The sequence below is a fragment of the Dioszegia hungarica genome (assembly GCF_025882075.1).
Source record: "Dioszegia hungarica strain PDD-24b-2 chromosome Unknown MKK02contig_11, whole genome shotgun sequence".
Lineage (NCBI taxonomy): Eukaryota > Fungi > Basidiomycota > Tremellomycetes > Tremellales > Bulleribasidiaceae > Dioszegia > Dioszegia hungarica.
The window spans coordinates 428,950-456,444 of record NW_026515771.1 but is presented as its reverse complement, the minus strand read 5'-3'; the positions used below and the strand labels follow the sequence as shown (position 1 = coordinate 456,444).

The window sequence follows — 27,495 nt, the reverse complement described above, 5'->3', positions numbered from 1 at the left end:
CAAGTTTTGCATCCATACATTATGACTGAATCTCGCGACGGCCGAGGCTACATTGACGAAGCTGCGCCTGCGCCTGCCGCAGTGCCGGACGGGGCGTATGAGTCTGGCTCCAGTATTGAGGAGGATGTCACCGAGGAGAGTCTGGCGGAATCGGAGAGCGAGGGGGAGGAGTGGGATGCGCAGGGAGAGGATTGGGATTTGGCTACTGGAGGTGGGTTTGCGACCGACTGGGCTGATCAGACTTTACCAAGCAGTACAATCGGATGCGACAGCAAGCAGTGGGGACCGCAGTGGGAGCCATGTTGCCCGCGCGAAATCAAGCTCGAGCCGGCGGGGTGGCACTCAATCCTAAAAAGGCATCTGATTCACACGATAAGGACAAGAGCGACAGGGCGACCTTGGAGCAGGTGCTCGACTCGCGGACGAGGCTGGTATTGACTGGCCTTGTCAATCGCGATGTCATTGGCAAGATCAATAGGTGTATCAGTACCGGTAAAGAGGTACGTGGAGACGAGACGGGGCTAATTTAGGCAAATGTATATCACGCCTCTCCATCGTCCAGCTCGTCTTCGCCGCTAGCTGTCAAGGTGTATCGTACCTCTATCCTGGCGTTTCGCTCGAGACAATCGTATATGGATGGGGAACATCGGTTCCGCGGCGAGTATACGTCTTCCCGGAATCCACGGAAGATGGTTCGCGTTTGGGCTGAGAAGGAGATGCGGAATCTGAGGCGGTTGGAGCAGGGGGGCGTACGCTCGCCAAAGGCTATCGAGGTCAAGCAGAATGTCCTGGTGATGGAGTATTTGGGTGTTGGAGAAGAGTGAGTTGGACTGAGGCGAGGCTGATTAGGGCTTCACCACGATTGAAAGATGCGGAACTGTCCCAGGAGCGGTGTCAGGAGCTCTATGCTGAGCTGCTGGTGAGCGTGCGCTGCATGTTTCGAGAATGCAAACTGGTGCATGCGGATCTGAGCGAATACAACTTATTGTGAGTCGGGGCTAGAAGGAGCTCATGCAGGTATCACCAAGACCATATTTTCATTATCGACGTGTCTCAGTCGGTCGAAGAGGACCACCCACGCGCTTTCGACTTTCTTCGCCATGACATTGGAAATGTCGAGGCGTTCTTCAGCAAGAAGGGTGTCAAGACGTTGGGATCGAAGCGGGCCTGGGAGTTTATCACTGGATCCAAGCACGAGAATGCGGAATCCAGCGTGAGGGCTTTGCTGGAGGAACCGCACGATCCTATCGATGATGCGGTGTTCATGGCGTCATTCATCCCGAGGAGTCTTGGCGAGGTGTATGATCCGGAGCGGGATGTGGGTTTGGTGAATGCGGGGCGGGGAGACGAGTTGATCTATGCGGAGATGGCTGGATTGGGGGTGGGGTCGAAAGTGGAGGTGAGTCTAGACCTGGGCGGGCTGACCAAAGGCACCAATAACAGGCGACGCTGTCGAAGTCGAGGATGAAGCGTCGAGCGACGGCGATGTCGGCGAAACACGACCACGCGGCTTTCGGCATGAAGATAGGGACGATAAGAAGGAGCGTAAAAAGGCAGTCAAGGAGGAGAATAGGGAGAAGCGAAAGACCAAGATGCCCAAGGCGGAGAAGCAGCGGTTGATAAAAAAGAAGGCAGCCAAGTAGGTTTGGGTCATGTATCGTTTAGAGCTGTACATGCGTTGGAATGTAGAGGTGACCTCGCGGGGCTCCACGATTCCAGCCATCGTGCGCCGGAGGAATGAGTTTCGAAGATCCGCATGCGTCTCGTCTGAGTCTGCGACCCACTGGCGCGGACGAGACCGGACTGCCCGGTGTCCATACTCCACGCCATGAGCGGTCTCCCGAGTGACGGTGACTGAAACACACGAATGAATCTGAAACGCATCACGTCATCTAGATCGGCCAGGAACCGCTCGATCCCGATCGACAACATCAGCCGATGCTGACGTCCACTTTAGACCACTTGCGTCATAGTCGCACAGAAATATAAGAGAAGAGGCTCCAAGGTCAACAAGTAGCAGACAACAACCCACATCACATCAACCCATATCCCAGCTTCAAGCTCCCAACTTAAACCCCCAAACATCATGTCCAACGCCGATGAGCAGTTCGTTCCCAAGGGAGAGAGGGCCGAGGTCCCTTACGCGGATGATGGAGCCGCAGCAAAGGAGGACGCGAAGGTTGCAGAGAGCGAGGAGACCGGCAAGGTCACCAAGGGTGAGTAAGTATTCGAACTTGGCTGACGTCAGATGAGGTTGAAGGTTTGAAGGATTCAATTGGCGGCGGGGAGGTCCTTGACGATTCGGAGGGATACACCCGTTCCTCCAACAAGACGGACGGATATGAGGCGAAGGAGCAAGAGCTTGACCAGAAAGTTGAACAAGCTATGTAAAGGAAATGCATCTATTCGCTTATAACTGTTCTAGCTAACTCGCCTGCGAGGAACATGCCAGCGTCCTCTGCTTCGCGTGACTGATTGAGGGAGGATCTATGTCAGCACTCCCAATCTCCTCAAGCAGATATTAGACGCAGTCCTGTCAAATGACGCCTCGGTGGGATGCCACATCACGCCGAGAGATGCCGGATACCTGCCGAGTATCACACTTTCTGCTAAATGGCGAAACTCGGCGAATATTCAGCGCAAACCATCCACATCTTGATCCACATCTGAACATCTTACTGCTACACTACAACCTCACCTCAGCTACATATCACCTCGACGAATTCGAAATGCCGTCCAAAACGCCCTACTTCGGTTTCTCCAAAGTTATGCTCGCCGACCTCGGCGATGCCGACCAGATCAAGGCCATCTTCACCATCCCGACCAACCCAATTCCTCCCCCAATCGCAGACATCCTCGCCGTCCACGCGTACTCGGAAAGCCCCCTGGACGCCATACGGTCGAGTACGCTGGTAGACCAGCTATGCGAGGCGTATAAGGCAACGTGGAGCCCGCAGACGAGAGCCTGGCTAGCCAGGCACCATCCGGACACTTCGGCTCCTGACAGGTCAATGGCTCTCGTAAAAACCGCTGTCACGCTCATGGAGAACCTGCCGCCGATCCTTGGTACCTACGGTGGATCGAAGATTACGAGCCACGGTTCCGTCTCGCGGTGGCTGCAGGACATTTCAGATATCCGCCCATCACTCGTATTGCGTGAGTTTGCGACAATGGGCCACGCCCGTCTTTGAACTGCAGCTGAGCCGGTAGCAAGTCTACTCGATCAAGTGAGAGCGCGCGCACCTCAGCTTCTCGGCGGCGCCACCACGGGACCCGTCGCATCCGCCAGCAGCGCCTTTGAAGCGGAGGTCTATCTGCTACGTCTGGGAGAGAGAGCTGCAGAGCTGAAGAAGGCTTTGGCTACCGGTCCGAATGTCCCGTGAGTTTGACAGGTACTGCGAGGGCGATTCCTGATGATCCAAGGCACTTCCGTTTGCGGTACAACCTGAAAGCTCGCCGCACGCTTGTCTACAACGACCGCGCCAGCCTCCTTCGCGAACTGAAGGCCGACGCTGTCGAGCGGATTATGGGCAGCGACCGTGGTGACACGGACCAGTTCCATCGGGGCAACGTGGAGCGCCAATTGGACCGATGGGAGAAGGATTACTGCACCGACGAGTACAAGAGCTACGAGCAGCTCAAGCTCTTGGCCATGTCGGGGGACGTACACCTCACCCCGGAGTTCCTCATGGAAACTGGGTTCTCAACCGGCGAGCTGCTCGGCGACGAGACCGCCGAATCCGTCTACGAGCAATCCGCCTGCTATCTCAAGTTCCAACTCCTGGACGTCAACGACGCGGATGTCTTAAAGGCCTCGCTCAACGGGACAACGGTAGCCTGCGGGAATCGGATTGCCAACTTCTGCGCTGCCCCCTCCCCGTCCTACGTTCCTCGGCGGTTCCGGCGCGCGGAAAAGTACGGGAACAAGGTGTACGCCCACCACACCGGCCGTTTCAAGAACGGTGTCGGCAATCGGCGTCAGGGTGAGCGAGGTTTCGGTCCGCTGAAACCGGCGGAGTCAGCGTGGCGCACTATCGTCCAGGTCGGAGGAGGGGCGTCGAAGCTCCGGTACTACAGGCTCGCCGACTATACCAAGCTCACCCATGCCGCATGGGCGGAGAAATACGTGAGTCGAGGTGCGCTCGAGATTCTATCCGCTAATCCACCAGATGTGGGACGAACTCATCTTTTCGGTGATGTTTTGGAACTCATGCCATTCGAACTCCGCTTGGCCCGGAGGCGACGCACCGTACCCACCCCTGGTGCCCGGGGAGACGATCGGTCGCGCCGCCGTCGTCGCGGAGGCCCTCCAGGCAGATCTCGAAAAAGTCGTAAGGGGGTATGTCTTATCGGTGTTGAAGTCGAACCCACAGCTGGACGTATGCACCGCGTTGTGCCTGCGCCAACTCGGATTTGACCGACGTAAGCCAACACCCCGATCAACGCTTGATTGAGCTAACGAAACAGGAGAGCGGGACGCGCATGCCTTTGTCACGGCCCATCGATATCATCAGGGGCACACCATATCGCGGGACTGGCGGAGCAACAAACGCGGCCGCGCCAACAAAGTCGTCATCACCGGACTTGATCAGGATGTGGAGATCCCAGTGCGGAAACACAGCGAAAGCACGGGCATCATCTCCCTCGAGCTGCACATGTTCGTCCTCGGGCAGGTCACGGAGACCGCTATCACGCTTCGCCCTGCTGGCGTCGACCTGCACCGTTGGGGGCCCACCAGAGATCCACTGGACGCCACGGTTCGCGCCGAAGTGCGGACGGACCAGGACGGAGTGTGGAAAAAGGCAGCCCGTGCCGCGCGTTCGAAAGAGTCGCCAGTCAATTCGATCACTGTCCGCTTCGGCCTGCTCGAGCCGAGGGACAGGATCGGGCAGCCTTACGACCCCTGCAACCCCCCACTTGGCATCTACATGGTCGACTGCGGTACGAAGCACTGGCTAGGGACCAAACGCAGCGGCATCCTGTCCTTCCAGTTCCAACAGGAAGCGATGGCGCTACTTCTCGGTCTCCCGGTGGAACGGCAGACGCAGCGAGACCTGGCGTTCTTCACGGTCATCCAGCAGCAGTCGTCAGCGGCGGTACCTGCGTCCGTCAATCCCTCACAGTCGGTTCCCCCCTCGCAGTCGGCGCCAAGTCTCTTGCCGTCGCCCCCGAAATCCATCCAGGCCCAGTGGAAGAAGGTGAGCTGGCTGACTTCGGAGTAGGAGTGGAGCTGACGACACAGCTCGTTGATGCCGAAGCCGAAGCCAACAGGGTGAGTGCAAATAGACACACCGGCGTGTTCAAACTGATCATCCCAGGAGCGTCAAGGCATCAGCCCCTCGCCTCTGAACCGTCCCCTGGGGTTTGCTGACTACCGCAAAGTGAGCCTTGTTGTCTTGTCTTTCTTGATGGCTCTCGCTGATCACCTCAGCCGGATCTACTCAAGGCATGGATGGACTCCATCCAGGTTCAGCGCGATTTCCTTCTCGGCATCCGCGACACCTACGATGTATCCAAGCTGGACGGCGCTGCGAAGTTTACTGTCTGAACGGGTGTCTAGGTCAGTGTATCCTCCGGTCGGAATAGGGCGACGCTGACGTTACCAGGTCGAGCTATGTTGGAGGTTCCAGCGAGGTCAAGTGAGTTCCTTTCACTTGGTTTCGCTTGAGCAGCTGATGCGCGGTTACCAAACTAATTTCTCCAACGGCGCACATTTTGTAGCATTCTCTAGTCTCAATCGGTGGAAGGTGCAGGGGTTTGGAAGGTGCAGGTTTTTTCGAAAATGTGCAGGTGTTCCGTAGCGCTGGTATTAGGTTCAAGATGATTGTGTGTTTGCTGTATCTTGCGCCTCCAGCAGCACCCAGCGTGATATCGTTCTCTACCCGGCTCGATGCTATTATGCCAACGCAGAGGCAGGGACATCGCTCGATTCCTATTTGATGGAGCAGCGGGCTTGCGGAGAGCATCGCGAAAGCATAAATTGCTATGCAGGCTGCTGCTCTATTGCTAGCTGATAGCTGATGTACTCTCCGCTTAGTTGGTCCGCCCGGAAGCCAAAAGCTTGGACCACATGGGCTTCGAGCCACCAGAAAGTTGGACTGGACCGCTTAAATCTGCATACAAAGATCCGATATCCCCCCAAAAGCGTACCCTCCCTACAATACAAGCTATCCACCCTACAATACAAGCCATCAATACACAATGTTCCACCTCAATCTAGACGATTACTACAAAATATGCGCCGTTAGTGAAATTAGTTTGACTGTGCATCAGCTGGTCTTGCAAGAGGCGAAAGACTCACTCGCATTCGCTGTGAATCAGCTTGATCTTCTCGCATTGTAAAGACACTCACCACAAAGCCAAGCCGCCTACTCTCCCTCGCTGTCTCCACTCTCTTCGCTCACATCTCCTTCGGCCCCACTCTCTCCCTCACTCTCGTAGAATTCGTCGTCCGAATTTACCCCGTCCTCCTCTTCGGACTCCGCCGCAGCCTCCTCTTCGGACTCTGCCTCAGCCTCCGCCACTACCGCCCTGGCCCTGCCCCGCCTCGTGGTCTTGGAGGTGGTGAATCCCGCCTGCGGCAAGGTGATTTGACCAGCGAGTGCGGCTTTCGCCTTGCGCTCTTTCTTGGACAAAGCGAGATCAGCGAAGCTGTCGACGAAGCTGCACAATCAGCTCTGCCTAGGGGAGAATGATGCGCTCGATTTACTTCTTGTGGTCCTCCGCTCGATTTAACGTCTCGACTCGCACCCGAAGTGCCCGGTCGAGTGCGTCGTACCGCTATACGTTTCAGCGCCATTCGATGACTTCCGCGTGTAACATACAGCTCCAAGGTCCAGCCACGACTTGCCGACTTGCTCTTTACCCGAACGCAGCCAGGCTGCGATCTCGTCGGCGACTGCTTCCCGGCGCTCGATTGTCAGTAGTGCCCCCTTCAGCATTGAAGTCACACACCTCCAGAGCCTGCAAGCATCAGCTAATGCCCCCGACCGACCAGAACAACACTGACATATTGCACACCCGGATCTCTCTCGAGTGCGGTCTTCTCGGGAGCAGCGACCGGCCCGACCTGCTCACCCTCATCGGTCGATACTTCAGGCCGCTGCTTACGCCTGGACGTCCTCTCGCGCGTCTGCGGTATCAGCTCACCATCGCTGCTTACGAGCAGCCAGCTCCTGCTCACCTTGTCAGTCCCAGTATGCCCTCTTCTCTTCGAAGGGGTCAGAACGGGCTCCGAAGCGTCGTTGATGACCGCGACGAGAAGGCTTCGAGGCGGCGTGCGGGTCTGCAAACGTCAGGATACGGCCCGACCCTCCTCTTCCCTGATCTCCGGACTTCCGGCTGCGGATCCTAGCGTGGAGGGCTTCTTTGTGAGAAGGTGACGATGGTAAGAGGGTACCGATATGTAAGGTGGAAATCCACAAAGTGCCGCAATCGATGGTGATGGCAGATGAGACGGTACGGGTAGAAACACTTACCTCACGTCGACGACCATACGTCGTGACCTTCCTCGGCGGCAGGCTCGCTTTCGGCTTGCGCTCCACACCCGACTCGCCATCCTCGTCGGAACCGCCCTTCTCACTCGTCTGCGAGAGTTAGCCCAATCCATACGCACAATCCGCGCCGCAGTCAAAGATATCAGGACATAAGCATGGCTCCCAGTACTCCCTTCATACCCCCTGTCGCCGTCTATGTCCCCCTCGCCCACTATGTCCCAGTACGATGCAAGTCTGGTGCAGTCCACTCACCGAAATCCTCCTCCTAGTCCCAGTCCGGTGCGTCCGGTCATCGGTCTCCTCGAAGTCCACCTCTGGATGTTCGCGGGCGACGCCTTGCTCGTACTGCGCCACCATCTGGAGGCGCTGGCGGGTTTGGGTAGCGGCTGAGCGAGTCGGACGCTGGTTGGATCGAGCGGCTTGACGAGGAACAGGAGCTGGCGCAGGGGACGGGCTGTCCTCACTCTCTTCGTCCTAGAGTCATATTAGCTCTGCCTACTCTGCAAGTACATCAAGGCTCAGGCAAGGCTGCAACATCGAGAACATGGCTTACAGGGACATCACCGGTATCCACAACCATCTCTTCCCCGTCCTCTCCTTCCCCTTCCTCTCCTTCCCCTTCCTCCTCGCTCTCTTCCACTCCCAACGATGACCGGGACACCAAAGCTTCACTCCCTACCTCTGAGCCTGACGCTTCCTGGATATGCCCTGATGACACCGAGGAAGCGACGGAGCGAGGCGAGGCGGGACCACTCTCCGCCGGAGATCCTGCTGCTGATGATGGGTCGGCGGGTGGTGATGTTGGCTCGGCAGGACATGGTGAAGAGTCGGGGAGCTGCTCGTCAAGACTCTGCACCTCCTCTGTGGGCTTGATGCGTCAGTCCAGGTCCTTGCTTGAGAGTCATCAGATGTCGAGCAGCAGAGAGGAAGCTCACTCGCTGGCTTTCAGCAGCGACCTCATCCATGCCCCTCACATCCTCAGCCTCAACTCGTACCTCCTCACTATCGCTCTCGACCGGTGCATCGACCCTTGCCCTCTTCCGTCTCGTCGTCTTTGGCAGCGCAGGGACAGCTGCGAGAGTCGGAGGGAACGGCGTCCAGCGCTCGGTGGGTCTCCCAGGGCGGACGATAGCCCGCCGCGGAGGAGGGCGGACTTCGGACCTTTGCTACTAAATCAGCTCCTTGTATAATCTCGCCAGGACCAAAGAGCAGATTAGTAGAGGGGGTAGTGGAGGATAGAGTCCAGGCGGCAAGGCGGAAACGCGGCTGAACAGATTGATAGCTTCCGCCCGTACTCGAAAGAGGACAGCCAACTGGCGAGACGGTCATCCCTCAAGAAGGCATACTCGGCCACCTTCGACCCCTCCTCGCCCTGCCATCTAAGCTGCCGACCTGCGAGACTTGAAGTCGCCACCTTCCACACCCCACCCGTCCCCTGGCCTTTCTCCGCTTGCCCCGTGAATCCAGCACTGATTACCCGAGCCCAGCAAGAAGGAGAAAGCTCACGTCACCGGTACCTCCATCTGTGAGAAGGAGTTCATCCTCACTCGAGCAATATCCGTCGGCCCAGTGCACCCGCTGTATTATCAGCTCAGGTCATCTCCCATCCGAAGGCAGAGAAAGGAGGATTCGACTCGTTCCATCTGCCCCTCCTGGGCAACGAAGATCAGGGAAGCTCACCTTCACCGCTCTGGCTGGTTGCAGCCCAGCCCCACCATGTCCACCACCCGAAGCACCAAGAGCGCCGAAACCACCGATTGGCCCCGAAGAGGAGGAAGGGAATGAGTCAGCTTGGGACAAATTGAGGATGTTCCTGCGAATCGTCAGTGGGGCTCCGCATTCCGGCGGCAAGATCCGCATGCCTCACATCCTGCGATGTGTAGCTCAATGGAGCTGTATGTCAGTGTATAAGTGATAAAAGACGAAGAAGAAGGCCTGAGACGCTGCATCACCTCCTTCTCCTCCCCTTGATCCCCAGCTGGCCTGTGCGCACTGACATCCAGCAGCGATATTTCATGGTCACCGAAGGGTAGACCTCCTTTGGCCGTGTCGTAAGCGAGGTCTTCGGTGCTGGACTTCTAGAACTCAGGGATTCCTGCTGACCCGAGCAGGATCTGAAAGCTGAAACGTGTGTATGCACACAGTTACATCATCATATTAGAACTAGTCGAATGGTCAACTCAGGGCCAAGCAAAAGTTGAGTGATGATGGCGGAGGGCAGCTGACCGAGATTTCAGGGCTTTGATCCCTCATCAAAGCGGAGATGATAAGCATCACGGGGCTTATGGCCTCTGTATTCGCTCAGAGCTGACCTCCGTCCTAGTCACCCAGCCCGGGCACTTACTAGGGAAAGAGAGGCATTTACCAGTCCCAGAGACAGCTGTGCGATACATCTACTTACCCTCTTTTCAGCCATGCAGATAGCGGCTGCAGACGAGTCGTACTGTGTGGAAGAGTATAGCCGTAGAGTAGCTTCATCCAGCAGACCCGTCAAGGCACCGAAACCCGAAAAGGATTTCGGGGAAGAGCAAAGGGGAACGGACCACCTCCACCTTGGCTGGGTTTCAAGTTTGATTCCGCCCCCGTCAACTTCTTGAGGAATGTGGAGCTGCGACCTTTTCTTTCCTTTTCTTATCGACCATCAATCTCCCTCCCAAGCTTATGTTTTGATGTGCGTGAGTCCGAAAGACTGGAAAATACTGATTGGTGCAGAAGATCCCTGTCTATCTTCTCCGACTCTTCGCGTCGCCATAGCATCCCGCGTCGAGCTTCTGGTCGAGCCTGCCTATCAAGAAAACACGCTCCATCTCGACCTCTCCGCCTCATGGAGTGTCGTCCTTCCTCGCTAGGTTCGCCACACCGAAACGCGTAGATCAAGATACTGATATACGTAGAACTCTCACTCCATCACCTTCCGCTTCCAACATGGCCATAGCAACCCGAACCCATCCGCTAAGAGCCGTAAAACTTCCCTTCTTTTCTTATCCATCACATTCTACTTTATAATCGATACAGGTGAGTACCAGCCCGCATGCAGAGTAGCCAGCCAGGAGACCCTACTACATCTCTCCATCCTCCTGGCGCCACCAAGCACCCCCAGTTCCCTCGCAATTCACCTTGCAAGCCTATCCTCGTTCTCTTCCACCGCCTCACCACCCCGCCTGAGCCTGATCTCCAGCTCTAGTGTCAAGCTAATGGCTGACCAGCATCTACCTCCACCTTTCGACATTCTATCCCGGTTGACCGCGCGCTGGTCGACCGGCTCATACTCGAACTACTGCGGTCTCGGCGTTGCCTTCCTACCTCGATCCTTCGACGCCCTGCTCACGGAGCCCACTCAAGCAGTGAGCCGATGGACGATGATCTGGGGCGGGGGCAGGCCCCATGATTCAGAGGGAGTGACAGCAGCGAGGGGACCGAGGATGGCGAGGAAGGTGGCGGCAACAGGAAAAGACAGGCGGGCCAGGGGCTAGGCTGGGAGCGACGAGCACGGGGCGGTACTGGAGGTGTGAAAGATTGAGTGGCATCCGCTGTTTTTGAGCTTGGTTCGTACAGGGCGCTGACAGCTCAGGACCACCAGACCTGCCCTCGTCAAATCAACGCAAGACCTTCCCAACTTTCCAACTTCCTGCGATGCATCGGATAGCTAGGACGCGGAGCATACACTCTACGCGGAAAACGGCACAGGAAGAGCTAGGAGTTCCGCGGGTCGGGGCGTAGGGGATCTCAAGTCGATCTAGGGGTGACTCAGGCTCTCAGGCGGGTATCCAGGACCAGGGTAGAGAACATAGATTGGCCATGCATACTGTATATTGCAAGAATTTGGTTTCGTCTGTCAGCTGTCGAGGAGGAGATCAACTCCCAGTCCGACTTGCAAAGATCCAGTCAGGCTCAAGCTCGTAGAAGCGCCTACAGATACATGCTCATCGTACACCCCTGAACCACCCTACACCTGACCGCCCAGACAACCCAAACCCAGAATCTACAAAAAGTGCGCCGTTCGAGAAAATAGTTTGGTGTCGGCTGCTTTAGCTCACACGCCAGACCCAGAGCCAGAAGGTTCACCTTGGGTTCGCTGCTTCTTGACACGCGCCTCTTCCTCCTTCTTGTCGTCATAGGCCCTCGACTTGAGTCCAGCTTGTACGTGCCTCTTGCCCGCCGGCGCCATCTTCGCTTTGAGAGCCGCCAGCTTTGCCTCTACGTCCGGGGTCAGGGTCGTGGGCGCCTGGACTACCGGGGCACCGATGATCTGGGGAGGACCATAGGTCGGCTCGTCCCGGAACGACGGATCGAGCAGGCGAATCTGATCATGGCCGATGACGGTGACGAGAGTCATCTCGGTTCTCCTCTTCGCCGGGAAATACCGCAGCTACAGCATCAGCCATAGCCCATCCCTTGGGCAAGCGACTCACCTCGTCGTAAAGCACGTACTGGGCCACGGTAGACACAAAGGTCGTCCGGCGGGGCAAGCGCAAGGACTGAATGATCAGCTTGAGGACACACACGGCTTCGACAAACTCACCGCTGACGAGCTGAGCTTCTCGTTGGTCTCCGGGAGACTGGCGTAGATGCCGCCCAAGACACCCTCATTGGGGCGAGGCGGAGCGGTACGACATGCCAGGTTGACCGAAAGACCAAGAGTCAGAATCCTTAGCATATCCGCGCTATACGAGTCTCGTGCTGACGCGACAACGGCAAGGGGGACGACCGGTCCGACGTGCTCTAGACGTCAGCAGAATTCTCCTCTTCACGTACCTTCCCAGACTTGGATCAACTCTAGGTACCGCTGGTACGCGAGAAGACACTGCGCCCAGACCAAGCTCGTCTTCCGACAAAAGGCGTTATCGTTCCCTTCTGTACATCAGCGCTAACTGTAACCATTACTCACGTCGACGGGCGCGAATCCACGCATTGAACACGTTGAGCAGAGTCAAGTGGTCCCCGGACTCGTGCATGTACAGCTCGACCTCGGCAGTCTTGCATTCCAAGATCGTCCCGCCGACTGTTGGGTAAGCTTGCGATATCTCTTACACTCACGATCCAAGATAGCGACGAGCTTGATCACTTCATCAACCATACTTGTCGACCGTGCGGAGAGAAGCAGCTTAGCATGCTAGACATCAGCTAGGCGCCACGCTCAGACTCACTCGAGGCTTGAGACCGAATTCAGCCGCCAAGACCCCGTCGGCAGTCAGGACATGGCTATCATCCCTCATGAACCCGATAGCCCTGAGCAGGTGAATGGCACGTTCGACTTGCTCGTGATACGGTGCACCTGAAGATCAGCACGGACCTGGAGAGAACTTACTGATCCAGTCAAAGTCGACTATATCGGCCGCACCGGACCCGCCTGCCATCATGCTGTGCAGCACTTCCGCATAGTCGACCCGGCGGACAGGCGGACGAGCGTGCGCGTCTGCCTTGTCGTAGGTTTCCTCGTCGAACATTGGGAAGTAGTATCCATCCTCTGTCCGACCGGCTCGACCCCTCCGCTGATCCAGTTCACTGACTGTTGCGTGACAAGTCAGGAACTCCTGTGCACCTCGCACAGCGTTGAAGCTGGATCGCTTAGTGAGACCGGAGTCAATCACGTAGGTCAACCGGGGAAAGGTAATGCTGGTCTCGGCGATGTTGGTAGCGAGCGCAATCCACCGCCGAGGAACCTTGACCGTCTTGCCGTCGATCACGACCCGGTCGTACTTGGTCTGGAGATCCGCCTCCATCTCCTCGTGCGTCTGGTGGCCGCGGAAAAGCCGAAGGACGTCGAAGCGTTTGGCCTGGTCGGGATATCGCTTCAGGACCTCCCGCATCCCGTCGTAAAGACGATCGATCTCGGCGGCACCCGGACAGAATACTAAGATATTCCCGTCCGGCCAGACCGAGGGATCGGAGAGGAGCATGTCGACGACGGAACAGGCGCCGTCCTCCCAGGACTGTATCTTCCGGGTCGGCCAGATGGTGTGGACGACTCGTTCCTGTCCCGCGAGCTCGACTTTGATGGGGTCAAACTTGGCGAGATGGGAGGCGAACTTGTCGAACTCGCCCGTTGCGGTCATCAGGATGATCCGGAGGTCCTCTCGCCTCTTCATGACCTGAATCATCAGCTCCATTCGGCATCATAAATCTCACCTGCATGATCTGGCCAATCGCGAGGTCGCTGTTGACTCCCCGTTCATGCACCTCGTCGAAGATCACGCAGGCGACTCCCGGCAGATTCGGCTGCTTCTTCAGGTAGTTGCGCAGCATTCCATCCGTCATGACGAGGATCTTGCTCCGGTCAGGACCAGACTCCGTGAGCTTGCGCGTACGGCGCATATGGAGTCCGACTCCTTTGCCGAGCTCGACTGAATATCGTCAGCCGCGTTGAGACTAGCAAGAATGGTACTCACGATCCATTTCCTCGGCAAATCGGTCTGCACACTTGCGTGCCGCGTACTGCCTCGGCTCCACTACGATCACTTGCGGTACCTCCTCATCCTCCTCGTCGACGTCCATGCCTCCCGCCTTCTTTGCCTGACGCTCGGCTTTCCGCTTCTCGAAGTGATGTGCCTCGATCATAGCGCAGACCTGGGGCGTACTATCAGGTCAGCCGAGTCCAGTATGGTAAGAAGTGGACGCACAGAGTGGTCTTACCACACCCAGTCTTTCCGCCTACGATCACTGCTCGATGCTTCCCAAACTAAAATCAGCGTTGCTTTTGATTGAGACGTACTGCTTCCAACAAGTCACCAACGCTCCCGTAACCCGGAAGACTGGACCTGTCCTTGTGGACCTCGGCATAGTGTGGTGAGAAGGGCAGATTGACTTCCCCTTTCTTCTTGTGCGGGTTACCCCCTGCAATCGCCTTCTCGTCAGCCATGTCAAAGCGTAGCCTACCTGCATGGCGAGAAACTGGTCCAGAGAGATGGTAGGGTAGCTTGGGCGTCAGCTATGCTCAGTCACTGGTACCCGTACACTCACGACATGATGATAATTGCTGCTGCTAAGTGTTTAGATGTATAGGTTAATGTGATGAGTTGGATGAAGGCGAAGCAGTTCTTGTTCAGGGTCAGCAGATTTGGTGGGACGGGGGGTCCTTTGGCTCCAGCTTTGCGCGACAACGCGTCCATCTCATCAGCCTGTATACCTCATTATCACCATTATACTCAGAAATGAACGCAGACGAAGAAGAAGCAGACTGGGGAACCCCACCCCCGCGCACGACTCCAGCGCCGTACTCTGCGGCCGACGACCCTTTCAGCTCGGAGTACGTCGAGCGGGCCGCTTCAACTCTCGAGTTGATGGAGATCGACCCACACCCTGCACAGTCTGCATCGAACGTGTCGCCATCGCACAGCACGGTCGGCCTCGGTATGACGGTGGATGGTCGGCTCAAAGCCCAAGCCTCCTTGAACCCCTCCGCAACCTCCTTCCACCCAACTTTCGCCTCGCCTCTCCCCGCCCCGCCTCTTAACCCCTCCGCTCTCACCTTCAGACCGCTTGCGCCCCTCCCCTCCGGCACGTCCCGTAGCGCAAAATACGCTCGCTCCCCAGAACGCCCAGACGGACCGCCCGGACAACCCCCCACGGCCCGCGGCATTAGCTCCTTCCAGCCCCTCGACCTCGACGATGGAGGTTGGGGACACCCCATCGCAGGGAACCCCCGAGCTAAAGCGGATCGAGTACAGCCTGCTTACTCGGCGATGGCGATGGAGGCGGCGCGGGATAGGAAGCGGAAGCGGACTGAGGCGGAAGAAGGGCGGGATGGCGAAGAGCTCGTACTCGACGAGGGCGGGAATGAGGTGACGCTGGTCCATGTCGACACATCCACCTTTGAGCAGCTTCAGGGTTGGACCATGGAGAGCTGGCTGGATGAGGCTACTGGCGACATTGTCGAACGGTACCTTGGCGTCAGCCACACGTCCATCTCCGTTGGGTGCAGCGCGCCCTTTATGGATGAGATCGATCACGACGAGTACGAGAAGGCGGTCGCAAAGCACTTCCTGAGATGCGGTTATATTGTATGTCCATCTCTTATACCGAGTGATGTGCGGTGAACTGACGAATAGCGTCGTGTAAGCAGCATCTGGGCCGGCCGAAAACCTGCCGTACTCGCCGACGCCGAGGGTTCAAAAGCGACCGACAAGCCGGCGCCCAAGGATCCCCGTCGGATTGTGTTCCTGACGTTCTACGATCAGGTCCCAGCCAGGAGGGCAGTAGGGATGGTGAGTCATACGATGGACCTTACTAAATGTAGACGGACGATGAGCTCGTACTCGACTTTGGCGGACTCAAAGTGCAGCTTACCACCATGTGGAGGGCATTCGAGGCAAACGTCACCTGGGTGAGTCGAGTGTGGCGCGGTATATGGCCGGAGAACTGACATGATAGGTATTGTTCGACCGTGCCGGAGTGGGCGCTGCTCGAGCTCTCAAGAATAACAACAAGAAGTTCGCCGATGGCTCCATCCGCCCCGATTCTTCTATGCCCCAAGCACCCCTACCTCCGACCGCCCCTTTCCGCCAACTGCCCAAGGAGGTCGTGATACGGCTGCTTGAGGACGCGCAACAGCCGTCAATCAGTCGGGCGCGGACCCTCAAGCCCCAGCTCACGGACGTCGGCGAGCTTCGGAACCTGAGCGGAGAGCTGCTGCGCCACATGCCAGCGCAGTACCAGGCAGACAACCGGTTGTGGATGGAAAACCATTGGCGCTTTCCCACAGCCAAGTACGACCCGGAGGGCGGACCGACCATCAACGGCGCACGCCAGCGGTATGAGCATGCTCGTCTCCCGGAGCTCAACATGCGGACCTTTTCCAACTGGGAAGCCGCTCGCGGCTTGGGCTTTGGCGACGACACGAACCCCCTCTCTGAGCTGTACGGCGCACCCACCTCCGGCTCCAACTGCGCGCGCGACGCCGTCGGTATAGATCGCCTGGCGGCTACGCTCACCGCACCACTCTTGCATGAGCTCGGGGGGAAGGCGTACCTCAAGCGGTACATACCGACCGAGGCGGAGATGTGGAATGTGCGGGGGGGGGTCTCAAATGCCATGGCGCTGGAGGAGTTCAGGAAAAGTCATCCAGGCCAGACTTGGTTCCCGTTCTATAGTGCAGACTACACGGACGACGACCGTGGCAAGGAGGCTGTAATGTTGAAGAAGGGCAGATATCAGCAGCGCTTCTGGGCGGAAGAGGACAAGCCAAGCGCGCCATTCCGACCCCGATACGCCACCGCTACGCCGTCACCCCCCGCAGCACCCCCTCCCCCTTTACCTCCTTCATCTCCATCCCCGCCGCCACATACCTCCTCACCTCCTCCCGCGGAATCCCTCGCTCCTCTCCCCTTCCCGTCGGACTACTCGATAACCGCAGGCGGCTCATTCGAGGAGGACATGTTGCTGTACGAGATGGATGAGTAATCGTGAGTCGCCCAGGTATAGCTGACACTGCTTTTACCAGATTTCACCAACGGCGCATTTTTGTAGATTGACTCTGATAGGCGCATCTTGTAGTGGCAGCGTTAGTAGAGAGAGCAGGTTGGGACGTTACTGGTCAGGGGTGTAATATAGGTGTATATTGGTTTAGGTCGGAATGTATGATGATGATGGTCTACTTGGCCCCAGCGTCCATCCTCCTTTTTCTCTTGAGCTTGCTTCTCGACGACCCGTTGATGTTTGGCCATACGAGCGCCTGTGGGGATCAGCTTGAGCAGGCGCTATCCATAGCCTGAGCTGGTACTGACATGTGTTTCGAATGACATCCGATCGCCACTAGACCGATACGCCAGCGCATTATCTCTTGCGCAGTGCAGCCTGACGATCGCGCGTTCTCCACGCGTCTTGACTGCATAGGACGTCCACACTTACATCTGTCGAGGTCTAACATCGTGAGCTCTTCTCCTTCTTTCCCAAGTTCCACCCGTCAAAGGTTTGACAGCCCACGTTGCCGCCTGTCCAGCTGATCAACCACCGATGTGAGGTTGATGAGTTCCGCCTTGGTGACATTAAGCGTGTCCATGGCCGACTACACAATCAGCTTCGAACCCGAAGATGCCGTTACCAGAAGAGCTGAGTCACCACTACGTGACGTACCGTCTGCTCGTCGTCCACTTCACTAGCCAAGCGCTGGGCCAAAGGTTGTGAGTGGCGACTGAGTCGCGGAAGCCATACCGCACCATCGACTGCTGATGCTCGAGTTCGTCCTCCCCGTCCGAGCCGGAATCGCCCACTCCTTCCTGGGGTCCAGCTTCCGTTTCCAGCTTGGGACCTGAGCCATCTCCCAGAGAAAGCTGCAGCCCGCCTCCTCAGCTCGACCCTTCTTCTGGAGCTTGACCTCTTCTTTCCTTCCACCCGAACCTTCCTCGGATCGGACGCTCCTCCTCCCCCTTTGCCTTCCTCTCCATATTGCGCTCTGCCGGAGCGGCCCGCCTCCTCCTCCTCCTCCTCCTCGCTCTCTGAACTTCTCAAAAACCTACCTCGCTTTTCCCTCGGCGGCGGATCTTGGGCAGACTTTATCCGCCGGCCTAGCCTCGCTTGATCTCCCCGTCCTCCATCTCGTCCATGCCCACATTGCCCGATCCACCGGGGTGCCCAGGACGACGTTGCCTTCAGCGTCACCCAGACAAGGAATGCAGCCGCCGCTTGAAGGGATATGCTGGTAAGGGGGACCGCCGAGCCGACTGTGAGTGTGGGCTTTGGGGATGCGCGGTCGTCAAAGTCCGGGAGGTGAGGCCGGGCCGACGTGGAAGCGGGAAGAGGAGCGTCGTACGATGTCAGAGAGGGGACAGAGTGGGGGCGCCGTGGAAGAGGATGCGTGCGACTCGAATGATTGGGGAGGACAAAGAGGATGTTCCCGAGTGGTAGTGCCGGTGGTGGACAGCATGTACGAGGCGTGGCCGTTGACCTTGCACTGTTTATCGATGCGCTTTCGCTAATGGGATCAGCTGCGAGCAATTTGAGATTGTACACCTTGTTTCAGCGGAAGGAGGAACGTAGATCCCGCTCAGGCTCAGTCCCATGCCTCCTCGAAAGCTCTCGCCCAAGTCAAGACGCGGATAAGCAACTTACAGTCGTACAACCGCATTTGCGGCAAGCGCTTAGTGCGGGACGCCATGATGCTGCCTTCTCCTCGTTATTTTGCCTCGAGAAGGGGATACAGCTGCTGAGCTGGGCGGTACCGGGGGCGACGGAGGCACCTGCTAGATCAGCTCGGATCTCGGACAAGGATTCGGCGGATCAGGGGAAGGTAAGGAAGCCGAACTCGAGTCCGGAGGGAGAATGGATAACCCTGGATGTGGCTCGAAGAAGAGCAGGCCGATAGGGGTCGGACTTACTGAGAGGATAAAGCAGACCTTCCCATAACCTTGCCTTGTTCCGATGGCCGAACACGATGACAGCCTCTGCAGCTCGCTTCCTGATCGCCCCCTTCCTCCATCTCTTTCGCCGCGGTGCGATATCGTTCTGTTGCGCTCTGTGTGACGATGAATCGCTCCTCGAAATAGTGGACCCGAGCGACCCGATTGAGGCAAATTCCGAACCAATTTCGCGTAGCTCAAAGTTGAAGCCGTCAATGACCTGCATGCGCATCATCGGATGACTAAGAGACACGCCCCCTCTGGCCCACTAGAGTCTATACCCGGGTACGTCTCTAGATGCCTTCCAGCGTGATGCCTGAGGGACGCCGAAGCCGAGGGCGGGGGTTGAGCTCGGTGACGATGATTTTATTGGTGAAGTGATGTTTGCGTTGGGGCTGGATAGACGATGGGGAGAGGGGTAGGGGGATGGAGGTCAAGATTACGATGAGAGTGGGGAGCGGTCTGGACAGGGAGAGCGGTGAGTGATCGGTGATAATGGGAATAAAGGTACCGAAAAAGATCAGCTTTCATTCATCCCTTGCCGAGCTCGACGTCCACCCTCTTCCAAGATCGCCTCTCCTGCCCTTGTGATGCCACTCCATGAGTCATTCATACCACCACCCGCCCTTCCTCTGAGCAATCCTCCACGACCTTCGCTCAGATCCCTTCCGCGCAACGATCACGCTCAGTCCCACCCCTGATATTTCGCTCAGCCCTGTTTGACCTACCTGCCTTCCCCTCTGATCGTGTACCATCGGGTCCTTGCCTCCCTCTCAACCTCGCTTCGTCTGCCCATCCTCAAGGCAAAGAGCGGATCCTCCCGCCTGCGCTTTCGCCGCCGAGCCTACTGTCGCTTTCCAGATCAGACTTCTGGCGATAGCAAAAACCGCTTGGGGGACGAGCATAGACGGAGTGGGATGACGAGTAAAGCGGCTCGCCCGTACGCGCGAGCACCTTTGAAGCGGTGAGGCGAGCTCGGTCTGTTTGACCCGTCCCGAAGCAGGTACCGTTTGGAGGCCGTAAGAGCTGTTGTCGAAGGTACCAGTAAGGCTGACGTATGCTACGATATCAGAACAACGATCTCTCGCGGATATGATATGGTATGATGAAGGTAAAGAGACCTCACAGGTTGCCTTATCCCGATTTCATTGAGTCGGTCGCATTCACCTTTGGAGGACGGTCTGGTGGTTAGCCCAAGCTCCGGCGAGGCAGGGATCGAGGAAAACTTACATCTGCTTGATCCATGCCACTGATGCTGAGCATTGCGACGAGATGGATGGCGTGGCTAGGCTGAGATGTATGGTGTAGATGAGTGTAGCGCTGCTGGATGGCCATGTGAGCAGAAGACTAGAGGAAGTCTGGACACGTGATGATGGTCCGGTGCCTGCGGAGCCCAGTCCGGGAATAGCCGGTTATCTCCGTGTGGCAGTTGCATTGCTGAAGCTGGGACTGAAGTCAAGCCCAAACGCCCCAGCTTTGATCTCCTTCTATACATGGTATCGCAGATCCTTGTCTTCCTTGTGCCCACAGTCCATCCAGCCGGTCACCTCAAGGCTCAGGCGGGGTCTCCGGCTTCTTATCCAAGCGGGAAAACCCAGGAGATTCGTTTCGGCGCTACTCTCGCCCCATTCGCTCGGCCGACCAACAGGTAGAACTCGGTATCCATGTCGTCCACTGTGCCCGCAGTGATGGTGAGTGCTTCCTATCAAGCTGCTGCGGCCTCTCCGCGAGTCAGTGGGGAAGATGAAATAGATCGACTCGATACTGAATCTGGGGTGAATGGCTGACCCGACAGTCGTGGTTGGTCAAAAAGTTTAAGGTCTTCTCCTGTTCATGGTGTACAATACTGTGAGTTCGCCTCATTCCTCGGGTGGGAGTGTCAAGTGGGGTATCTCGATGAGGTTCAAGGCTGACGCGTCAGTCCTCAGGTCGCTACCTCTCCCTCGCTCCCGGTCTATGTGGTTTCAGCAGAGAGCCGAAGCAGAGTTCCTCCCATCCGCCACACTGCTACTCAGTCTTCCTTGACTACCTCTCAAGTCTTGATGTCTAAGATTTGGCTAGCTCGTGCGTACTGAATCGGGGTGCTCAAGCTGGCATCCAGCTGACACGCCAGAACGCGTCGGCCTCATCGTCATCAATTCACTCGGCGACCAACCTCACCACGTCTATCAGGTTTCATATCAGGCTACACAAACCAAACGTCACCATTTACGCCGGGCGGTTTGGGACCGGCATCGCACGGGTCCACCAGCAAGCCAAGATTCGCAAACAACGATGGAGGGAAACGAGGAAGCGGTCAGGTCACGCCAGAAGAAAGTATGGAGGTGTCCGACGATGAGGAGGCGGAAAGCGGCGGTGGAGGGAAGCGTGTAGAGGGACAAGCTCGCTGGATGGTGATCAATTCAGGGCCAGGAAGAAGTGAGTTTTAGTCGCAATACCTCTTGGCTTTGCTGACTTTACAGGATACTAGCTAGTACTGCAGACCCCTCTCGACAGGATGATTTTGGAAGCAAGTATGACCTCCGCGCTCGGGCAGTAACCACGTAGGTCTTGTCCGTCTTGGCTGGCTCTATGGGGAGAATTTTGGCTGATCTTCCAGGCGAACGCAAAGCGCTCCGACCCCAACGCCCATCAACGACGATATCTGCTCACCATCCCTTGGTCTCAGCTCGATACGGCTTCCCGAAACCTTCATCGCTCAACCATACCCTTTACACTCGCTATTCTGCGGTACCTGGTTCCGCCCGACCCATCCATCTTCTTCCCACTTCTTTGACCATACACGGTGTCCTCATCAACTACCTCCTCTGCGGCAGCATCTAACACCTTCGGCGATATCTGCACCTGCTCGTCTGGCAACCGGGCAGGAGGAGTGGGATAGCGACAGACAGGCAAGCTTTTGGCGTAATAGGCGGCGGCGGCGGTGGACAGCCGAGTCGATCATGGACGAGAAAAGCAGGCGAGGTTGAGGGAAAGGAGGAGCGGACTTTTGGGACGCGGTGGGAAGCGCAGCTGCAGCTCAATGATACGACGCGGGACCAGTAAGCCAGAGCTTTTACCAGCTTTCCAGATATTGAAGCTGACATTTTAGCTCGACCGACGTTTGGATTGAAAACTTGACTGGAAGGGACGGAACTGAGTTGGAACAATCACCTCGAGCTGGACGGAAATTGGTATGTGCAAGATTTTGGGGATGAGAGGGTTTATCCTGACGCTCAGATCTCGGTCTCCCTCAAGATCGCTTCATCCGACAAGCCCGTCGAAGTCAACAAGGTCATGTCCCCTTGACATCGGCGGAGGTACTGATGTGGTACGGGTACAGAAGTCGAGTGCCGGTAAGTCTTGTCATCTGCAACTATCAAGATGAGCTGACCACCAGGAATGCTACCTGTCCGCTCGCCGGCTGCGTACGAGTACCCCTCCGAGGCGTCAGTTCGCGATGGACGTCAGCCAAATCCGGGGTCAGGGTGAGTCTTTCTCCCATGGAGGTCCGGGGCTGAAGGAGGTTTACTGATCCGCAGAGTACAATGGTGATCTTGAAAAACGGCTCATCTCCTCCACCACGGGACGACGACAGATATTCCGAAAACCCGTCCTCGGCCGTCCACTTCGTCATTCGCCTAGCACACAGCTGCCCGTCCGCCCGTACTATCTCCTCGTTGCTCCTCACCACCTGCGCCCGCAATGTGCAATTGTCGACGACCTCAGCAACAAGCTCAACTACACTGCTTGCTCATTCTTGGGTCCTGGCGTGGGACGGCCTACTCGTGTTTATTGAAGTGGATGAATGTAAGTCCCCGTGATCCTCTGAACCGAGACACCCTTGGTGATAATCTCTCCGCTCCACAGACTTGCCACCGGGTTGGACCGAGCTGACATCCAGAGCATCACCCGCCGAACGAGTTTGGCTGGTCTAGCCTCGGCAGATCGTCGAAGGACATCTCCATAGTAGGTCCCTTCGGCTGTTGGCCAAAATTGAGCTGACCGATAGGCTACACCGCTGCGCGCCTCGATACCGACGCACGAGCCCAAACTTCGGAACGGACAAAGCATCAACAAGCATAGGTCTCGTCCAGATAGACATGGTCAAGGTGACCTCATTCTCTCGTTCTCCGCATTGCGGCCTCGCTGACATTCTAGATGCCTTCAGTCTTTGCTACCTCGCCGAGCCTGTCATCTGCGGCCAATCACGGATCATCGATCATCCCTCAGCCCTCAGCCCAGGTAAGCCAAATCTTCCTTCACTTTCGAGAAGACGGGCTGGCCGGAGGAGGTCTTCAAGAGGTGCATCCCCTGCGGCAGGAGCTGACGGTCAGACGAGGACTCAACTTGACTTCGCCGTCACGTCTCCTGGCTTCGTCTTGGTCTCAAGTCCGAGTACCCCGCTTCAAGACAAGGGATTTGGTCTCGACTCAATTCGGAGCCCATTCGACGACTGTCCTGATCTTACGCGCCTTAGTTGGGTCAACAGCTAGACCAAAGACCCTTTCGCCAGCATCGCGGACCCGGTTTGGGCATCGCAGCATCACACGTGCTCGGTCCGTCGACCCCAGAACGACCAGCCGCTGGACCCCATCTACCCCACGGAGGACCTGTCGGTTTCGGACAAGGAGGCCTCTGATTCTACAGTATCAGCTCTCGCAGCTGCTGTTGATGCCGGCGAGCCGACCAGGCGATCCGCGCGACAGCTGGGGGAGACGATCCAGGCGTAGGGAGGGAAGTATGGCTTCTAGATGAACTGGATTGATAGGGCTGGGGATGGGCGGATCGCGATGACACACCGGGCTTATATGTCTATATGATGATGGCCTGCATGTACTCTAGTCTGTACAAGTGCGGTCCTCAGACCCGACGCTAAGGTGCAGCAGCGGGCCCATGGGATCTGAAAGGGGTGGACGAGTTAGGCGCTTTGACCAACTCCACATTCCTCGGCGCAGATTCGACCCCCTCCATCTCCATCAATTACTTCCTTCCTTCTTCTGCCTTTCCTCCTGGGTTCCCTCATCATTATACCAGCCCACATACCTTTACTGCGTACACGCACCAAAAATCGCACTAGTCACGCCGACCGGAACGACGGCCTCGACACGCTTCTCGGCTCGACTGGTCGGTCAACTTGGCCTTCCCCTTCACCCCGCCACTCGACCACCTCACCCCTTCCCGCGATGCCCGACAAGCAGGCCAGCCTCGATACTCTCCCTCATCATCTCATTCATGCGATCGCTGCATACACGGGCGATGCGAAAAGCGTATGGCGGATGTGGAAGGTGTGCAGGGCGGTCAGGTTGGGAGCGGAGCCTGCTTTGAAGCCGTATTTTGAGGAGAGAGAGATAGTTGGGAGTCCACCTCTGACAACCGATAGTAAGTCACTTATCTCCGCTAACTCATTTGAACACTGGATCAGCATAGACGGCGGTAGCTGACCCGTTCAGTCTTCGAGCTCATTCACAAAAAGTTCGCGAAGAGGGACTCGAAGCGCGACCTGGGTATATCGAAGCGGTCCCAGCGGTTCGACAACCTCCTCGCCGCTCATCCATCGGCCGGTACGTCACTCAGACGCCTCACCGTCGAGGTCGACGATTATCAGCGGGCGGTCTGCTTTGCCCATATCCAGCGGTTCGCTCCTCAGCTCACGGCTCTCTCGGTGATCATGCGGGACTCCTTCTGGGAAGACTCCGTCGCCAACGAAGGGTGCGACGATGCGGTCCTGTCGGTCATCCTCGAGAATTCCGTCGATACGCCCCACGTCTGGGACGACGTTCTGGCTGGTATCCAGTTTCCCCACCTCACGCACCTCGAGCTCATCTCCACCTCACGTGGTGGGGAACACGCCGCTCACATCCTCTCGCACGTCCCACACCTCAAAAGTCTCGTTATATCGTCGCACTTTTGGGGCGAGCACGCGACGGACCAAGAGGAAATCTCTACCGAGCCTCTCTCCGAAGCGGCACCCTTTCCCATCGCGAACACCTTGTCCTCGCTGGTCACGGTGCCCCGGTCGAAGCTCTCGCGGAGGGCATCATTCCCCACTCGCCCAAACTCACCACCATTACCCTGCAGATATCGGATGAGACGCCCAACGAGTACTCGGACTGGCGGTTCCATTCGGCTGTCCCCCTACTACGCTCGGCTGCCCAGTGCAAGCAGCTCCAAACTCTAGCTCTGTACGGCGAGGCCGCGTACCATTTCGGAGCTTCTCTATTGTCGCTTCAGAAGCAGGGAGTCCCGGGCGCTAGTTTGGAGAATCTGAAGCGGCTGTTCTTGGACGAGATCCAGATGGATGCGGATGGAGGCAGCATCCATCACCTGCTGGACACCGTGAGACTTGCCCTGGCACGAGATTTCGACATGCCGAGCTGACGCGCTAGATCCCCTTCCCCGACTTACCAGCCATTGAGCAGATCTTCTGGTCGCACCGCCAGAGATGGGCCAATACCACAGGCATGCGCACCAATCACGCCATCGGCGTCGCCGAACTTCGGAAAGTCTTCGATCAGTACCCTACCCTCCAGAAAGTCCACTGGACTGACGCATATGCGAGCGATATCTCGGCGGACCCGCTTGATCCCATCTGCTCCGCTGCACACCTCTTCTGCCACGCCGCTCGTCCTATCGACGACCAGCCCATTCGGCCTTTCTATCCGATCCGAGTCGAGGCGCTTCCCACAGTCGATCAAGCGGCGGTCGCGGCCAGGGCGGCGGCGAAGGTACCTACCAGGAGGTCGGAGAGGCAGAGGGTCAGCAAAGGCGGGAAGTAGGGAGGGGAAGTAGGGCGAAGTGATAGCGGGAGGCAAGAGCGGGCGAGATAGTGGATTCGGGAGGGATGGATACATATTATACTATTGCGAGTCGTACGGCTGGAATGTACATACATCATGCACAATACATGCTAGCAAGGACGCAGAGTAGTTGACTTAAGCGCCTGCTTGACATCAAGTAGTAGGTACGCTTCGACCTTGCCGCTTTGCGCTCGGGCCCGGTACCCGTTGCTACCGCACGCACCGCATTCCTTGTGCCTTCACCCTCCTCGTCAACCTCTTATCTTTCGGTTCTACAACGTACTCCCCTCCTCGTCTCGCGGCCGGTATCTTTCAAATAGAAGGGCGCCCGACCAGTCTGAGATCTCCAGCCACACCCTTGGTGCCATCGCCCCCCCCCCTCCACCACCGTCGCCTACATCATCCACCATGTCGCTCCTCCGGCTTCCTACTCATCTGCACGCGGAGATCCCTTCTCTGTCAGATGAGCAAACTGTGCAAGGAGAAAGAACTCTCTTTCGGGCCGCCCAAGAGGTCCTCGCACCAGCCCTGTCAGACGCAAAGGCCTCGGTACCCTACGCCTGAATCCCGCAACCAGGACCGGCCAAAAGACTTCAGCGAAGCTGCTGTCCTCGCTCGGTTCTCTGGTGCTCGGCCAGGCGGATCTGGGGCATCCGCTCGATCCTTCTCCCTGACGCCGCTCGAGCCGGAGCAGGGTTCGGCCAATCCGCCTTCGGAACAGGAGCCAACTCCATCCCTGCCACTCGCGCTTTCGGCCAAGCAGCACCAGCAGCTGCGTCGGCTTTCGGCGCCAGACCTGCTGCGTCAGCATTCGGCTCCTCCGGATTCGGCGGCGCCTCGACAACAGCGACGCCGGCCACAGGCTCAGCATTCGGCGCATCCGCCTTTGGCTCCAACTCCGCATCCAACGGCCGTGCAGGCCCAGTGTCGGGAACGAACTCGGTTCCCCTCGCTGGTCCCAGCCGCTTCGGCGCCTCGGCATTCGGGCAATCCGCTACTAGCACACCAGCGGCGGGCTCTGCATTCGGCTCGTCTGGTTTCGGTGCCGCAGCCAGACCAGCGGGAACGGCTGGCGGATTCGGGGCAGCTGCGTCGACTACAGGGGCGGCTTTCGGTGCTGCCGCCAGCGCAACGGGCGGAGCTTTCGGAGGCTCGGCTTTCGGCGCCTCCACAACCACTCCAGCCGCTGGGTCAGCTTTCGGTCAATCTGGATTCGGACAATCCTCCTCCCCAGCTCCGACGAGCGGATTCGGTTCCACTCCGCCAACGGGTCCGTCCGGATTCGGCCAGTCTGCTTTCGGCCACCCATCGGCACCGACAGGCCCAGCAGCCGGGCGGAGCGCTTTCGGATCGGCGTCGGCGTTCGGTTCAGGCTCAAACTCCACGCCTGTCGGAGGCGGCTCTAGCGTAGGGTCTGAGCAGTCCGCCTTCGGTACTGGCGGAAGCACGACGGGATCGAGCGGGAGTTCCGCTACGGTCCGACCAGGCGGATTCGGCGCGTCCGCCTTTGGGTCCAGTGCAGCACCCTCCGGCGGGTTCGGCGCAGCAGCTCATTCGACCGCGGGATCAGGGGCTGGAGCATTCGGTGGCGGGGGAGCTGGAAGCGGCGGCGGGTTCGGCGCCTTTTCTGCCGCAAGAGCCCCGGGGAGCAGTTCCAACTCTGTGCCCCTGGGTAACGCGCGGACATTTGGGCAGCCCGCTCAACCTGCTCAGGCGGGGTCTGGCTTCGGGTTGTCTGCATTTGGGTCCAACTCCGGCTTTGGAGCAGCCGCCAACGCGCCTAGTCCGGCCGGCGGTTAGACCTCTCCCTCCTTTCACTCCAGTCGCTCCTGCCGGTTCGGCCTTCGGAGGGACAGGCTTCGGCGGTGGAGGAGCGTTTGGCGCTGG

General features: G+C 57.7%; 9 protein-coding genes across 9 annotated transcripts; 6 read left to right on the top strand and 3 right to left on the bottom strand.

The window, feature by feature from the left end:
• Nucleotides 1-21: 21 nt before the first annotated feature.
• Nucleotides 22-1,643, top strand: MKK02DRAFT_34286 (RIO1 family-domain-containing protein; the record flags this gene model as incomplete). The annotated part of the gene is made up of 6 exons (XM_053088894.1): nt 22-211; nt 241-500; nt 531-820; nt 841-987; nt 1,018-1,399; nt 1,431-1,643. 6 exons carry the CDS (start codon nt 22-24, stop codon nt 1,641-1,643), a joined length of 1,482 nt encoding a protein of 493 aa, XP_052944513.1.
• Nucleotides 1,644-2,086: 443 nt separating this feature from the next.
• MKK02DRAFT_27894 (uncharacterized protein) lies at nt 2,087-5,548 on the top strand (the record flags this gene model as incomplete). The annotated part of the gene is made up of 10 exons (XM_053087430.1): nt 2,087-2,216; nt 2,249-2,387; nt 2,639-3,156; nt 3,211-3,379; nt 3,424-4,126; nt 4,170-4,422; nt 4,468-5,198; nt 5,243-5,272; nt 5,319-5,381; nt 5,432-5,548. 10 exons carry the CDS (start codon nt 2,087-2,089, stop codon nt 5,546-5,548), a joined length of 2,853 nt encoding a protein of 950 aa, XP_052944512.1.
• Nucleotides 5,549-6,033: 485 nt separating this feature from the next.
• On the bottom strand, nt 6,034-10,882 carry MKK02DRAFT_27893 (uncharacterized protein; the record flags this gene model as incomplete). Its single annotated transcript, XM_053087429.1, has 24 exons — nt 6,034-6,155; nt 6,302-6,310; nt 6,353-6,368; nt 6,405-6,663; nt 6,710-6,780; nt 6,825-6,911; nt 6,955-6,963; nt 7,010-7,132; nt 7,184-7,285; nt 7,479-7,586; nt 7,749-7,970; nt 8,050-8,331; nt 8,432-8,662; nt 9,003-9,074; nt 9,177-9,309; nt 9,420-9,574; nt 9,600-9,617; nt 9,841-9,876; nt 9,898-10,053; nt 10,197-10,277; nt 10,400-10,476; nt 10,520-10,663; nt 10,700-10,795; nt 10,825-10,882. The coding sequence occupies 24 exons, from the start codon at nt 10,880-10,882 to the stop codon at nt 6,034-6,036; spliced, it is 2,667 nt and encodes an 888-aa protein (XP_052944511.1).
• Nucleotides 10,883-11,350: 468 nt separating this feature from the next.
• MKK02DRAFT_27892 (P-loop containing nucleoside triphosphate hydrolase protein) lies at nt 11,351-14,605 on the bottom strand (the record flags this gene model as incomplete). The annotated part of the gene is made up of 15 exons (XM_053087428.1): nt 11,351-11,405; nt 11,534-11,865; nt 11,909-11,974; nt 12,019-12,218; nt 12,252-12,350; nt 12,385-12,498; nt 12,534-12,609; nt 12,644-12,771; nt 12,805-13,588; nt 13,626-13,840; nt 13,886-14,073; nt 14,117-14,175; nt 14,209-14,340; nt 14,373-14,412; nt 14,457-14,605. The coding sequence occupies 15 exons, from the start codon at nt 14,603-14,605 to the stop codon at nt 11,351-11,353; spliced, it is 2,637 nt and encodes an 878-aa protein (XP_052944510.1).
• A 42-nt stretch (nt 14,606-14,647) lies between these two features.
• Nucleotides 14,648-16,895, top strand: MKK02DRAFT_37611 (uncharacterized protein; the record flags this gene model as incomplete). Its single annotated transcript, XM_053089713.1, has 4 exons — nt 14,648-15,496; nt 15,545-15,700; nt 15,733-15,819; nt 15,867-16,895. The coding sequence occupies 4 exons, from the start codon at nt 14,648-14,650 to the stop codon at nt 16,893-16,895; spliced, it is 2,121 nt and encodes a 706-aa protein (XP_052944509.1).
• A 280-nt stretch (nt 16,896-17,175) lies between these two features.
• On the bottom strand, nt 17,176-19,061 carry MKK02DRAFT_27890 (uncharacterized protein; the record flags this gene model as incomplete). The annotated part of the gene is made up of 7 exons (XM_053087427.1): nt 17,176-17,288; nt 17,343-17,354; nt 17,418-17,499; nt 17,568-18,405; nt 18,444-18,508; nt 18,543-18,670; nt 18,809-19,061. 7 exons carry the CDS (start codon nt 19,059-19,061, stop codon nt 17,176-17,178), a joined length of 1,491 nt encoding a protein of 496 aa, XP_052944508.1.
• Nucleotides 19,062-20,493: 1,432 nt separating this feature from the next.
• MKK02DRAFT_27888 (uncharacterized protein) lies at nt 20,494-23,450 on the top strand (the record flags this gene model as incomplete). The annotated part of the gene is given in 17 exon segments (XM_053087426.1): nt 20,494-20,520; nt 20,625-20,677; nt 20,751-20,893; nt 20,943-21,029; nt 21,172-21,247; nt 21,292-21,372; nt 21,429-21,614; nt 21,721-21,870; nt 21,921-22,006; nt 22,049-22,164; nt 22,209-22,296; nt 22,351-22,596; nt 22,713-22,777; nt 22,821-22,936; nt 22,970-23,053; nt 23,146-23,292; nt 23,312-23,450. 17 exon segments carry the CDS (start codon nt 20,494-20,496, stop codon nt 23,448-23,450), a joined length of 1,890 nt encoding a protein of 629 aa, XP_052944507.1.
• Nucleotides 23,451-23,994: 544 nt separating this feature from the next.
• Nucleotides 23,995-25,587, top strand: MKK02DRAFT_27887 (uncharacterized protein; the record flags this gene model as incomplete). The annotated part of the gene is made up of 4 exons (XM_053087425.1): nt 23,995-24,190; nt 24,262-24,372; nt 24,417-25,147; nt 25,198-25,587. The coding sequence occupies 4 exons, from the start codon at nt 23,995-23,997 to the stop codon at nt 25,585-25,587; spliced, it is 1,428 nt and encodes a 475-aa protein (XP_052944506.1).
• A 429-nt stretch (nt 25,588-26,016) lies between these two features.
• MKK02DRAFT_27886 (uncharacterized protein) lies at nt 26,017-27,408 on the top strand (the record flags this gene model as incomplete). The annotated part of the gene is made up of 2 exons (XM_053087424.1): nt 26,017-26,138; nt 26,211-27,408. 2 exons carry the CDS (start codon nt 26,017-26,019, stop codon nt 27,406-27,408), a joined length of 1,320 nt encoding a protein of 439 aa, XP_052944505.1.
• Nucleotides 27,409-27,495: the final 87 nt, after the last annotated feature.